At 39.1% G+C, this 15,622-nt stretch overlaps 2 protein-coding genes across 2 annotated transcripts; one reads left to right on the top strand and one right to left on the bottom strand.

Annotated features, from left to right (window-relative positions):
• Positions 1–1,174: 1,174 nt before the first annotated feature.
• Positions 1,175–5,650, bottom strand: mkrn2os.1 (MKRN2 opposite strand, tandem duplicate 1). Its single transcript, XM_058373145.1, has 4 exons — positions 5,368–5,650; positions 5,216–5,262; positions 3,641–3,803; positions 1,175–2,750 (listed from the first exon to the last, which is right to left on the bottom strand). Exons 1-4 carry the CDS (start codon positions 5,601–5,603, stop codon positions 2,543–2,545), a joined length of 654 nt encoding a protein of 217 aa, XP_058229128.1. The 5' UTR covers positions 5,604–5,650; the 3' UTR covers positions 1,175–2,542.
• Positions 5,651–6,037: 387 nt separating this feature from the next.
• mkrn2 (makorin, ring finger protein, 2) lies at positions 6,038–15,519 on the top strand. The gene is made up of 8 exons (XM_058373144.1): positions 6,038–6,375; positions 6,835–6,963; positions 7,054–7,214; positions 7,771–8,084; positions 8,783–8,997; positions 9,802–9,912; positions 11,241–11,385; positions 14,503–15,519. Exons 1-8 carry the CDS (start codon positions 6,350–6,352, stop codon positions 14,650–14,652), a joined length of 1,251 nt encoding a protein of 416 aa, XP_058229127.1. The 5' UTR covers positions 6,038–6,349; the 3' UTR covers positions 14,653–15,519.
• Positions 15,520–15,622: the final 103 nt, after the last annotated feature.

The raw sequence follows: 15,622 nt of genomic DNA, 5'->3' as shown, positions 1-15,622 counted from the left end.
AAAGAAAGAAAGAAAGAAAGAAAGAAAGAAAGAAAGAAAGAAAGAAAGAAAGAAAGAAAGTTAGAACAACCATGTCCATGTCTGTTTGAATATGTAGGAAAGAAAGAAGGAAAGAAAGTTTCTGGTCATATCACAATCATATAATGAAATGTGCTTAAAATTACACAAAATCTAGTCTTTATCTGATGTTAGAGAGAGACTTAAGAAAGGGTTTTTGGAAATAATTTATTTATTGTTTAGTCAAGAAAATAAATGACTCTTGTTATTTTCAGTATGAAATCCTACCACAGTCCATCAACTGTTTACATGTTTGATAAATTCCTGTAACAGGAATGATCATGTGCAGTTTTGTCAGATGATACAGACAAATGCATTCAAAAACAACAAGAAAAAACAGAGAACCAGCAGTGGGTCAGGTGACGTGCAACAGGGTATCAAAGGTCAAGGCCAAAATCCAGAAACAACATACAAGAACAGAAGGTTTTAGTAGATAATGCGAATACACAAAGATATATCAATACTTTGAGGTAAAAGTGTATTGAAAGTGTGTGTATATGTGTGTGTGTGTGTGTGTGTATACAGGTACAGATGAGTCCAGCTAAGTACAATAATCAGGTGTCTGTAATCCAGATAAGTGCAGTAATCAGGTGAACATGGCGTGTGAGCGCTGTAGTCCAAGGTGTCCATCTTTGTAGGTGCATTGTGGGAAGACATTGATGTGAACCTGACTTTTTTTTATAAATTCAGGTCTGAGCTTAATTTTAAAAATATATCACTCATTCAGTGTGTGTGTGTGTGTGTGTGTGTGTGTGTGTGCCCTGCAATGGGTTGGCACTCCATCCAGGGTGTATCCTGCCTTGATGCCTGATGAAGCCTGAGATAGGCACAGGCTCCCTGTGACCAGAGGATAGATCGGATAAGCGCTACAGACAATGAAAAAAAATATCACTCATTCATGTTTCTACTCTAATAGTGTGTGACTAGATATATAGACAGACAGACAGACAGACAGACAGACAGACAGATAGATAGATAGATAGATAGATAGATAGATAGATAGATAGATAGATAGATAGATAGATAGATAGATAGATAGATAGATAGATAGATAGATAGATAGATAGATAGATAGATAGATAGATCATATGAAAGTAGACACTCAGGGCTTTAGGAATTTGTAGTATTTCTGTTTATTTAGCCGACTGGGGCAATAAATGATAATATTATAATAGTTACAATATATTTATGGAAAGTGTCAGACAAATGATTCTATCTTGAAAGTAAACCCATTTCTGTTCTCTGACATGCCTCAAGTGTTTGTTCATAAGCTTGAAAGCCAACAGTGTTCTGACTCATTTTATATCATGTGTGCAGCGATAAAACCATTCATTTATTTGTACCAACTGAAAATGTCTAATAAGTTGATTTCCATTCCACCAGCAGGATGTAACACCAATGAACTGAGTCAGTAGTTAAAACCGGTCCCTGTTGTTTAATTAAAAAAATATTATTATATATCATTTGTAATAAGCTTATTAATGTCATTGGTTTGGCTTATAGTTGTTCAAACTTAATCGTGTGTATTTGGAGAAGCATCATCATAGTCACAGGTCTACATTCATTGTAACTGTTAGTCAATAATGTCGTGAACATGGTGGAGCTGGCATCCTTTTACAAGCCAGTTTCACCTTACAAAGCACATACAATAGAAGTCATTTCCTAAGGCACAATACCCAAAACACGTCTTACACACACCAACGTCCATCATCCAGTAAAACACGTTTACCATGAAGTCATTTGGGATGTTAATATCATATTAGTTAAATTGAAATAGTTCTCTATTATAAGCATTTGTTTGTGTTTTATTACACATAAACTAATCAGGCATAACATTATGACCAACTGCCTAATATTGTGTTGGTCCCCCTTTTGCTGCCAAAACAGCCCTGACCCATCATGCACTGTGTATTCTGACACCTTTCTATCAGAACCAGCATTAACTTCTTCAGCAATTTAAGCAACAGTAGCTAGTCTGTTGGATCGGATCACATGAGCCTTGGCTGTCCATGACCCTGTCGCCGGTTCACCACTGTTCCTTCCTTGGACCACTTTTGATAGATACTGACCGCTGCAGACCGGGAACACCCCACAAGAGCTGCAGTTTTGGAGATGCTCTGATCCAGTCGTCTAGCCATCGCAATTCGGCCCTGGTCAAACTCGCTCAAATCCTTACACTTGCCCATTTTTCCTGCTTCTAACACATCAACTTTGAGGACAAAATGTTCTCTTGCTGCCTAATATATCCCACCCACTAACAGGGCCTATGCTGAGGTGATGTTACTCAGTGTTACTCATGTCACCAGGTCATAATGTTATGCCTGATCAGTGTATGACATTATACATGTAATACTGATTATAAAAAACACAAATTGCATTAAAAACAATACAATAAAAATATTTTTAAAAATTAAACACAAAATTATTTATTTCATGAGTAACAGTTCATCTGGAACATCTGAACGCTTAACTGAACTACAAGAACTCATTTATCAACAGTGTAAAATCCATGCTGTGATATTTCTTCATACACTCTGATGTACATGGAGGCACGTTTCATTCGGGATAAAACGTGGCCACCGGTGAACTCGTTTCTGCTAATAGGGGCTTTACTGTCCAGCAATCTCATGTGGTTAATGAACGTCAGGGCGAAACCATAGCAACACGAACCAAACTCCCGCTCCTCATGGAATCTTGAAAAACAAAAAAACACAAAAAAATATGTTCTTGTTTCTTCATTTGAGATGATGTGCAGATACATAATTCTACCTGAAATTCAATTCAATAAATGTGAATATTCATTCATTGTATACCACAGCGCTGCTGCGTGCTCGATTCTGATTGGTCATAATCAGCTTCATGCCATCACTGATGATTTTATTATCACAGCACACGCCATCATGTTTTATTCCCTACTTACATCGATCAGGCATAACAGGCAGGTGGTCATAATGTTATGCCTGCTCGGTGTATTTTACTAATTATTATTATTTAGGACTTGGGAGATTTCAACACAACACTAACAACACAGGATATATGACAAAAAATAAATAAATAATAGTTCTTGTGACTCCTTAGAAAAATCTCATGACTTCTATTCACAATATGTACATGAATTATATGTTTGCCTTTAATTTTCTACAACTGTATGCAATAATGGTTTACAACCCCAGTGTTTTAATAATTAATAATCACAGCGTATATAACATGAAGTGCATGGGTTTCGTTTTGAGTCTGGATCCATTCAAAATTTCTTCCACATGTTTTCTTAGTGTTTTTTCTTGCCACTAGCACATCTGGCTTGCTCATTAGGGATCTGAATATACATCTACATTTCTGTACAGCTGTTCTGTAACAACTTCCCATTGTCGATTAAAACTATGATGCAAAACAACACTTTGAAGTATTTACGGTTGACTGATTAGTCTCTCACTCCCCTTATTTAACCTGCATGAGACAGCAGCAACAGGAAACATTACAAATCTACATACAACTGGCAATCTGGATAAAACTTTGTGTAATGTATAAAATTTCATAAATAATTAAGTTACAGAGGTGGACGATGGATAAATGGTTTACTCACCGTTCTGGGGTCCATGCTGGGAGAGATGAAAAGAGGTTCAGTTCTTTATCCCATAACTGTGTTAGGTCTTTCCTATACGGTGGAACCAGTTGAATGGACACACACTGCTCCCATCCGTGTTCATCCTTCTGGACTCCCGACAGCGTGTAGTTATAGACCAAACCTAAAGGTCAAAGCCTGTACTGGTTATGAGATATTTGTACAGCTATAGTAAATAGCCATTAAACTTAAATTCAGTGTTGCCAACTGTGAGATGTTGTCGCTGGCTTTAGCACATGTTAAGACCCTTTTAGTAACTTTTCAAGTCACATTCTTATGTGTAATGTGTTTCATGTGTATTGTCTCTGATTGGATGGGCCAATGTTCCCAACAGCCAATCACTGATCACCATTTTCCCCCAACATCCAATCACTGATCACCATTTTCCCCAAACAGCCAATCACTGATCACCATTTTCCCCCAACATCCAATCGCTGATCACCATTTTCCCCAAACATCCAATCACTGATCACCATTTCCCCCCAACATCCAATCACTGATCACCATCCCCCCAACATCCAATCACTGATCACCATTTCCCCCCAACATCTAATCACTGATCACCATTTTCCCCTGACATCCAATCACTGATCACCATTTCCCCCCAACATCCAATCACTGATCACCATTTCCCCCCAAACATCCAATCACTGATCACCATTTTCCCCCAGCATCCAATCATTGATCACCATTTTCCCCCAACATCCAATCACTGATCACCATTTTCCCCCAGCATCCAATCATTGATCACCATTTCCCCCCAAACATCCAATCACTGATCACCATTTTCCCCCAGCATCCAATCATTGATCACCATTTCCCCCCAAACATCCAATCACTGATCACCATTTTCCCCCAGCATCCAATCATTGATCACCATTTCCCCCCAAACATCCAATCACTGATCACCATTTTCCCCCAGCATCCAATCATTGATCACCATTTTCCCCCAACATCCAATCACTGATCACCATTTCCCCCCAAACATCCAATCACTGATCACCATTTTCCCCCAGCATCCAATCACTGATCACCATTTTCCCCCAACATCTAATCACTGATCACCATTTCCCCCAACATCCAATCAGTGATTATTATTGTTTGTCCACTATTTTTTTCTTCTTCTTTTTTATACTCTCTACTTCATGATATTTACAAGTAATAAGGTAAACTGTTCAAGTAACTTTTTACTATGCTCTTAACAGAAGTTTTTTAAATATGTTAATCATTTGTGGTGCCATGAACTAAAGACTATTAACCTTGTGCAACAATAAACATAGTTCAGTGTTTTATTTATTTATTTATTTGTGTATTCATTTTTATTTATGTAGTAATTTGCCTGTTCTCTTTAAAGTGTCTTTTAACTCTCCAAATCGTCGCACGTCACGTTAAAATGCTTTGATATGCAAATGATCAATTAAACAATAAATATGCAAATGAGCACACGACAACTTCCGGCGATTCTTGAGCATGTATGTGCTACTTTCCCCTGATAAGAGTTGGCAACACTGAGGTGATGAAGCACGCGCTCTCTACCTTTCGAGTCGGAGAGTCCAACGTGTAACTCCGTCTCGCGCCATTCACTTAACCGGGAAATAAACGCAGTGTGTGTAAACAGTGTACAATTTCTCCTACATTTACTGAATTAAATGGCATACATAATGGCATACATATGGGGTTAAACTTACCCTAAATACCATGGTCCTTCCTTTGCTCCTAGAAGAAACGAGCACTGAGTTTCATGGCCGTTTGTGAAAGGAGAAGGAAGCGCCACTGGTGCGTCCAGTAGTCCAAAAACGACAGGGTTTCTACAAACAGGACACACACTTCCCTCAGAAACACACTGATTTAACGTGACATCTGTTTTCGAAAAAGTGTAAATATCTTTCCCGCAATGTCTAAACTTCACCACGGGTTTCTCCATCCCTAAAGCGCTCAGGTGACTAAAAAATAAGGCTGCGTTCCAATTGACCCCTACTGAACAGGTGTAGTGCACTACATCGAACAAACCAGCCATTACCATTCATACACGCTTTTCTTTTTATTTATTTAATTTTATTATATTTAACACACACACACATATATATATACACATATATATATACACATATACATATACATACATATATATATATATATATATATATATATATCCTGCTGTTGCGTTCTTTCCACACCAGGTGTTGCTCTTATTGTGGTGAATTCTATCGAATAGAGCCTATATGTGTGTTTATCAACAGAACGGGCTCTCGTAGAACACACGTTGTGTATGGCCCTGTCCCAAATTGCACCCTAAAACCCTGCCGCCCTGCCCTGAAGTCTGCACTTTGGTGACGTCATCCGACGTGACAACTATCGAAAACGCGTTCGGAATTATGGGACGGGATACGTAGGGACCACTAATCGGTGTTTGGAAAGCAATTTGGTTAAATGTTTGTTAGAATCGATAAAGGGTGCCATAATAATGTATCGACATATTGTGACCGAATCATTGTTTTAAAAACCACAAAGCGCTACCCCTAGGCGCTTAACAGTGCGGAACCAACAGCGAGTTCGCTGTTGTAGTAAGTCGGCGGTAATTAGAGGTCGCACAAATAACCGTATGGGAACAGGAAGAAAAATAAAAAAAAAAAACCAAAACAACAACTGCGTATATATATGAAATGAAATATGTCAACAAAACAAGTCACCTGCAGGTAAAACTCTGTTCATCCTCTAGAGATCCGACGGGCAAAGACGTGAACGCAATACGGAGTCTTACACGATGTGGGGATAGTGTCACGTTTGACTTTGACGTTGAACAAAAATGGTGCAGTGTTAGCTCGCTGCCTAGCGACGTCTGCTCAGATAGTTGTCTTTGTTTTCTGACTCGATAGCCACCGACACGCTAAATACCTGGCACGTGCGAGGCAATAACAGAATAATTCATTCAATTTGACAATGCTTGGGAAATATTTGTTATAGCTGTTCAGCTGGATGTCAAATTGCTCCGTCCTCCCTATAAGAGTGCACTACATAGGGTAGGAGAGCGCGTGGCTTCTACAGTTTTTTGCTGTGCCCTGCATAGGGAGCCATTTGGGATGACACCTGGTTAACTACTTCTGTTGACTTCATACAAGTGGATATCTATTTACTGGTTCTTCTCACTCTTGCAGATACTTCCTTCATGGCGTTTGTCGAGAGGGGAACAGGTGCATGTTTTCACATGATCTGGCAACCAGCAAACCTTCAACAATATGTAAATTTTATCAGAAAGGTGTATGTGCTTATGGAGATAGGTGCAGGTAAGGTTTCCAACTATTCCCGAGTTGCTGTAGCATGAGAATTTCATATACTGCATGTAGTTGTTTGTGTAAGACTTGTTTTTGTTGCAGATATGACCACATCAAGCCCGGGGGCCGTGGAAGTGGACCTCCCATGGATCACACAAACAGAGCCGGTAGTGCAAGCGCGTCTGTTTTGCCCTCCACGGGACCTGGACCTCCACCAAGCGCCGCAAGAATTACTAAGAAACCAATCGTGCTGAGAGACAGAGGTAGAACATCTCATGGTACTTTGTGGTATCACTGATTTCCAGAATTTATTTCATTTTTGTCTTTCTTTTTATGTGTTATTATACTGGTGATCATTTTTTCTCCTTTATATGTAGAAAAATGTTTTGTTTTTTTTTTGTTTTTTGAAAGCATGTCTCTGAGACCTGTTATCAGGAACTGGTGTATGTGGGAGATGATGCAATTTATTAAAATTGAACTCGCATCAAATTGTAATACTGATCACGCCTGCTAAGGCATACCACTTTTCGTTTCTTTTCTCTTTTTTTTTTTAGTACATACACATAAGCCTATGTCATGCATGCTTTAATTTTAAACACACACTGTAACACTGAGAGGAAGAATAAAGGTATGGTTGATTTTTTTTACTAACCAAAAAGATAGATCTCCTGTTACTTTGATTGGTGTTATTTTTTGTTTTTCAGTGTTTGCCTCATTCATGTTTTAAACCACGATCACTGTACATCATTGAAATGTTTTTGTCACTGAAAGTCTGGATTATTTATTATTCTGAATAATCCTGACCTTCTTGTGTCGTAGCTTTAGGCAGTGAGAGTCGAGGGCAGCCGTTCAGCGGAGAAACCGCAGAGCTTCTAGATTGCTGGGATTACAGAGACGTCTCTCAGGTCAAACCTCATAGCTACCTGGATGCCATCCGCTCAGGGCTAGAGAGTGCAGCCACAGCCAGCCCGTTCCCTGATATATCCCATCAGGCTCTGCTTTGCCCTTATGCAGCTGCCGGCCAGTGTCACTATGGCGACACATGCCCGTATCTCCATGGCGACATGTGTGAAATTTGCCGGTTGCAAGTTTTGCACCCACATGATCCAGTGCAGAGGGCAGCACATGAGAAGGTGAGGAACAGCGTGTATTTTTGATCTGTGGGAAGCATTTGTGTATTTCTTTGTCTTAGCTCTTTACTTTACTGACACTGGTTTATTTTTGACATTCAGTGTGAGTGGATTAAAAATAAAAAAATTATTTAAGTATATCTTGATCCAAGATCTGTTTAAATTATATTTATGGAAATAAATAAATCATAAAGGCAGGGAATGTTACAGCCAATAAAATCAACTCTTACCAAAGACATTAATTGTACTGTTAATAATCACTCATTAAAATAATCACTTTTCATATCTTTCAGATAAAGATTTGAAATAAACCGCTTTAATCGATGTAGTTGATGCTGTATGTTTGCATAGACCAAGGCTGAAGATTACTCCACAATATCTGTTTCCTGGGTTCCAAAATAAAAGCCAAGAGACCGATTTATTTCAGTTTTTCAGTTTATCATATCAGATTTTTAGTGGCTTCATTGTTTGCATACACTTTGTTTGTATTTGATAGCACTGTTTAAAGAGACATTCAGCTTGGTGTGTGTCTGAGCCACTAGATATCGGATATAAAATTGATTTAAAAATGAAATAAAACTCCACAGTGAGTGGAGTTAAGGACAACAGATACTTTAGGTGGATGTAAACTTTTTAGGCTTCGACAGTAGTTGTTGAATAAGTAAGCTCATGAGCTTGATGCTCTTCCTCTTCCTCTGCAGGTGTGTATGACTGCCTTTGAGAAGGACATGGAGCAGGCGTTTGCTGTGCAGCAGAGCCAGGAGAAAGTGTGCAGTATCTGCATGGAGGTGGTGTACGAGAAGGCGTCTCCGTCCGAGCGGCGCTTCGGCATCCTGTCCAGCTGCTGCCACACCTACTGCCTCGGCTGCATCCGCCAGTGGCGCTGCGCCAAGCAGTTTGACAACAAGATCATCAAGTAAGTTACCCCATCTGAGGAAAACTTGATGATTTGCTTAGCAACATAAAGCCATTTTGAGATTCTCTATACCGCATGAACTGAGTAAATGATGTGAACTTCCTGCTGTTTGTAGGAGTATGTGATCAGTCATATTTGTGTTTTTGCACAGTTTGTACCAGTATTTGAGTCATTTCTATTTATTAGTGAGTATCTGGCACTTAATAGAGAGCAAGTATCAGCATGCTTGGTCATTAAAATCGAGCACAGTATGCTGTGAGTTGTTGTTGTGCTCATATAAAGATATTAAGTACGCATGGAGCCATTCGCTTCTTCCAGAGAGAACAATGGTCTTTTTGCCGGACTCCAGTAATCTTTTTTACCATAGCCTTTGATAGAAATCTACTATCTCATTATTATTATTATTATCTAAAAACAAGAGATAAAGCAAATTAACACAAATAATCATGCCCTTTACCCTATTAAGTTACTAGTATTGGGAATTAGTGTTGGGGATTGGTGTTGGGGATTAGTGCTGGGTATTGGTGTTGGGGATCGGTGATGGGGATCGGTGTTGGTATTCAGATATTCAGGAGCCATCACTGGCTCCAGTTAGTCAACTAGCAGAAAAAATCGTTTAAATAAACTGCTGTTGGATTTCTAAATATACCTAGCATTTTACATTTTGCAGGAATTTCTATTTATTTCTAGGATTTATCTACAAACTTTCTAGTTGTTTCTTTAAAATATGAATCATAATAAGTGTTGTTGCTATTCTATAAATATGTATGTATATGTAATTCTCATGCCTTGTGTGATGTGCAGGTCTTGTCCAGAATGCAGGGTGGTGTCTGAATTTGTTATCCCCAGCATGTACTGGGTGGAAGATCAAGAGGAAAAGAATCGTCTCATCGAGGAGTTCAAGTCTGGAGTCAGGTGAGAAGTAAAGAGAGTAATCCTTATTTTCCTTGACCCCAGTAGTGTCTTTTCACTGGACAGTGCAGTGCACTAAAGTAATAAATCTGTGATCCAGCATTTTTTCAATATTTCCCCTGTCAGCTCCTCCGTACTGTAACTAAGCACCACTGCTGACTTTTATTACCGTTGTTGTAGCCGAGTACCAAGTTTACCAAACACTGACATAAGTGTGACGCTATGAATAGCGCAGACCGCTAATCGATCATCCGTCATCATCGCAGAATTTTTATGAGCTGCCGTTTGCTCAGACAAGTTCCATGTTAGGAGGGGGAAAGCACTAGCTGAAATGATTGACAGTTGATGAGGATGTGTTAATAAAATTTAATATTGTCTGAAAGTTTTACTTGGCATATGCCATGGCTGCAGGCACACAAACCTGCTGTAACAGGCCACACTGCCGCAAATGTATTTCATTTTTAAAATATCTCTCAATATTTTCAATCTTTATTAAATATGTAAATAGCATTGTGAATTCCAAGTAGTATTTAACTAGCGAGGCCAACACCTCACATCCTTCTGAAAACTTTCACAGCTACTGTTATGTGATGGGAAAAGGAAAAGCTTCTATAAGTAGCTTCTTTCTTTTCGGACTGGAACTGTCATATTATTAGTGGAAGAAAATATGACAAAAATATTACATCTTAATACCTAAAACTATTTTCCACGTATATATTCTAAGTAGGTGTCTCATTATATGGGTTTGCAAAAAATTAATAATAATAAATTAATGACAGTAGAAAAATATTTAACATTTCAGTTTATAATTGTTATTGAAATGATTATAAAGTGTCTAATAATACCTTTATTAATATATTATTCATATAGTAGTTGTAATATATTATGATATAATGTAACTTTATGTATCATAGTGTTTCCAATATTACTTTGTTATATTGCCTAGTCACAATGAAGGATTGGTTGTTTTCTACATTTTTTTTTATCTCAGGATGATGTGGCTTTTCTGTTTTAACACACGGGAATCCCATAATGATGTTTTAGTTAAACATTTGTGTGGTGAAGTGTAAATGACATGGACTTAACGGCAAAGGTTAACAGTCCAGTCTTTAGAAGTCTGCTATAGGCTTCCCTACAGTGCAGGTTATGAACTGCTTTTGATCTTGCTGAAGCGCTAAATAATTGAAAATATCCTTCGCTGAAGAAGCTGAGGTTAGCCGAGTCTGGGTTGTACCATGTCATTTGATGTTCCCTCTTCACATTTGCTTGGTGTTCAAAACAAAGACACATTTCCTCAAATAATAATTTCTACCGTTTGATGTGTTTTGCAGTAAAAAACCGTGCAAGTATTTTGACCAAGGTAGAGGAACGTGTCCATTCGGAGGGAAATGTTTCTACATGCACGCCTACCCAGATGGAACTCGGGCCGAACCGGACAAGCCTCGAAAGCAGCTCAGCTCCGAAGGAAATGTTCGGGTAACACTATTAATTAAACAGTTCTAACTCTATTATTAACAGTAATATTTGAACAAGGTTTTATTCATATACAAAATTGTTAATATGGTGACATTCTGTGAGGAGAGATTTATTTCATGATATTAGCTGATTTTTATTGGCTGACAGATTAACCATAGTATTAAAGCCAGCTTTTGTAGGTTCTCATTGTACTACCAAAACAGCTCTGAACCATGAACTTATTTACATTTATAGCATTTGTCAGACATCCTTCTTCTAGAGTGACAGTTTCTCATTTTATACAACTGAGCAATTGAGGGTTAAGGGCCTTTCTCCGGGGCCCCACAGTGACAGCTTGGTGGACCTGGGATTCGAACTCGCAACCTTCCAAGCTGTAGTCCAATGGTTTTACCACTAAGCTACCTTCACAAGATGTCTAAAAATGTGCTGTGGTATCTGCTACCAAGGCATTAGCAACAGATTATTTAAGTCCTGTAAATTGTGAGATGGGCCTCAGCATATCCCACAAATGAGATGTGTGCAATTTGGATGCCAAGTCAGCACCTTGATCTCTTTGGCATGTTCCTCAAATCATTTGTGGCAGGGAGCACTATCCTGCTGAAAGAGGCCACTGCCATTAGGGAATACCATTGCCATGAAGGTGTGTACTTGGTCTGCAACAATGTTTAAGTAGGTGATACGCTTCAGAGTAACATCCACATGAATGCCAGACCCAGAGCATCACACTGCCTCTGTTGGCTTGCCTTTTTCCCATAATGCATCCCACTGCCATCTCTTTCCCAGGTATGTGATGCACATGCACCTGGCATGATATAAAACCCTTTTGACGCTCCATCGATTATCCTTCCCCAAAAAGCCCTTTTTTAGGTTTTGGGGATGCTCTGACCCAGTCATCTAGCCATCACAATTGGCCTTATCAGAGTCACTCAGATCCTTAATCTTGCCCATTTATCCTGCTTCCAGCACCTTAACTTTATGAACAGACTTAGACAGACTTAATACACCAATCAGGCATAACATTATGAGCACTGACAGGTGAAGTGACTAACACTGCAGTGGTCAGTATCTATCAAAAGTATCCTTTAAGTCCTGTAAGTATCCTATTAAAGTCCTATAAGTTGTGAAGTGGCCCTAAAGGATCTGCTGCTAACATCTTGGTGCCAGATACCACAGCACACCTTCAGAAATCTAGTGGAGTCCATGCATCGACGGGTCAGGGCTGTTTCGGCAGCAAAAAGGGGACCAACACGATATTAAGCAGGTAGTCAGAATGTTTATACCTGATCAGTGTATATCCCACCCTTTGACAGTTGCAAGATAATCACTTCACCTGTCAGTGGTTTTAATGTTCTGGCTGATTTAGTGAATGCTGTTCTAGTTATAATTGTCATATCTGTATTGTTAAGGCAGATGGCGGACACACATGGCTACCCAAACCCCCCTCCAAGGGATTCGGATCAAATGAGTAAATAATTGAGCACAAGAAAATAAACAAAGTGTTAGATCTAAAGACTAAAACAGTCCTTTCTCATGGCACACTGACATCATATACATAATATCGGAGTCAGTGTCCACTCTGTCTAAGTCAGTTAAACAGGTAGGATGAAATGAGTATCAATACTGTTAACACTAGAATTGAATTTATGTAATGTGTGAGAGTAGTGAGCATCATTTTTTTTTATGATATCAGGGTTCTCAGTTAGTATTCAGTATTAAAACCCTCAGCATGACACCCAGTTACAAGTTTCTGTAGTTTATCTCTAACCATAAAGCTTCAGAATAAGCACCTCACTGCTTCCTTTCTAAAAACTGTTTATTGCGCTTGACTCAGTGTGCTGATACACGTCTGCAGCTCTCGAGCCTCAGGCCTGAGCTAAGAATACCAGGCATGATCAAGCGCTCTCCTGCTCTTCATACTGATGCTAGAGCAAAGCGACATTGAGCTACAGTGTCAATAAAATGGAGGCTCTATGCCAAAAATGGCAGATGGAAGTCTACACTTTAATCACATCTTGAAAGCTTCATTTCAAAACCATCGTACTGTCCAAGTGTTTACCGTAAAGAGTGATTCTAGCTTCAAGATGGCTGCTACTATTTTCAGATCTGCTATGTTATTTTGGTTTATGTTAATGGATACCTGTATAAAGATACTAAACAACTCGACACGGTTTGAAACTGACCTGGATTACTCCAGCCTCAAACTCAGAGTCATCATGGCAGCTGCTGTATCATCCTTCTTTTTTACTCTGTAGTTTTAGTTTTCCCTGAGTAAGGATGAAAGGATATGATTAGTACCTTTAATCTGCACTAATGTCTAGCTAGCTGCATAATTAACTAGGCTGTTAATGTGTCTTTGGTGTGCAATTATCAGCAAACAGAACCAGCATAATTGCACCATCTGCTTCTAAAATTATAATGATTGCTTTTAATAATGACAGGATCGCCAAATTTGCTCATCTACACAATTGACAAGCTAAATTTCTTTACAAAGGAGGCTAATTAAAACAGCGAGGTGTTCATTTTTGTTAGGCTGTGCTGTATACACCGACGATGCATAACATTATGACCAGTGACAAGTGAAGTGAATAACACTTATTACCTCCTCATCATGGCACCTGTTAGTGGGTGGGATATATTAGGCAGCAAGTGAACATTTTGTCCTCAAAGTTGATGTGTTAGAAACAGGAAAAATGAGCAAGAGCAAGGATTTGAGCGAGTTTGACGAAGGGCCAAATTGTGATGGCTAGACGACTGGATCAGAGCATCTCCAAAACTGCAGCTCTTGTGGGGTGTTCCCGGTCTGCAGTGGTCAGTATCTATCAAAAGTGGTCCAAGGAAGGAACAGTGGTGAACCAGTGACAGGGTCGTTGGTGACCAAGGCTCACTGACGCACGTGGGAAGTGAAGGCTGGCCCGTGTGATCCGATCCAACAGACGAGCTACTGTTGCTCAAATTGCTGAAGAAGTTAATGCTGGTTCTGATAGAAAGGTGTCAGAATACACAGTGCATGACCTGCAAAAGGAGAACCAACACAATATTAAGCAGGTGGTCATAATATTATGCTTGATTGGTGTGTTAAAGAGATGCCAAGAGATTATTTTTCATTTTTGTTTTAAGTTCTTGAACTCCGTACGACTGTGGGACTTCATCGAGGAACGTGAGCATCGCGCGGTGCCGCAGTACGAAGACGAAGTCAACGACCTGGGCGAACTCTTCATGCAGCTCTCTGGTGCCGGAGAAGAAAGCGGAACCTCAGCATCACACTGATCCTTTCATCTCGCGCACACACACACACACTCGCAGACCTGTAGGCCGACCCCCACGGCAAGCCATGATTTCATGACTTTGGTAACTGTGTATGTAATCTGGGCAATAAAAATGTACTCACTGGTAAACATTTCCCTGTTTATGGCTTGACATGGTTTTCTTAAAGGAAAAAAAAAAAACTTTTTACCTGTGGTACATTTTTGTGGTATATTACACTATGTTTAACATAAACATATTTAAAGGCACATGTATTGTTTCTGTAAGCTGCTATATTTTCCTGACGTGTTAGAATTTTGCAGGATTGAAAAGATTTTTAATATGTCCAAAGAAAATAACTGTCAAATAATAATGGAGAAAAAAATGGGGGGCGGGGGGGCTGCTAAGCCTGCTGCCACACCACAAACACACTCGAGTAGTGTGTGAGTTTAACAAGTATCGTATTTAGTATTTAAATAAATATATATATATACACACAGTATATATATATTTTAGTGTGTATATATATATATATATATATATATATACACTGTAAGTGTTGCACTTAGATCCATTTACACAGACTTGACTCGACTCTATCTCTGAGAAACATGTTGGCGGTTTTTAGAACCGTTTAGACTTAATTACATCCTGTTGATGTCAACAGGACTAGAATGGTTTTAAGTTTATTCCCTCATGTGCACACATGGAGTGATCGAACAGTGAGGTAGAAACATCCCTCTACTACCAATTAGTGTTTCTCGAAAGTTTCTGATACAGTAGCTTGCTCAGTTTCTCCATGTTGTTTGAGTTATTTATTTAAAACTGAGACAAGGTTATCTTAGTTGTTTGAGGTCATAGAATGAAATAATAATAAAAAAAATACCTGAATCTCCTGTATGCTTCTTTCCCCCCCAACCCCCCCCCCCCCGATCATCACCATATGTGTTTCTTTTAAATGGTAACAATAAAAGCACCCTGTTTTTTAAAGCTC

Source organism: Hemibagrus wyckioides, linkage group LG21 (genome assembly GCF_019097595.1).
Source record: "Hemibagrus wyckioides isolate EC202008001 linkage group LG21, SWU_Hwy_1.0, whole genome shotgun sequence".
In the NCBI taxonomy this organism is placed as follows: domain Eukaryota; kingdom Metazoa; phylum Chordata; class Actinopteri; order Siluriformes; family Bagridae; genus Hemibagrus; species Hemibagrus wyckioides.
The sequence above is the reverse complement of the archived record's forward strand: the minus strand, read 5'-3'. Positions and strand labels throughout refer to the sequence as shown.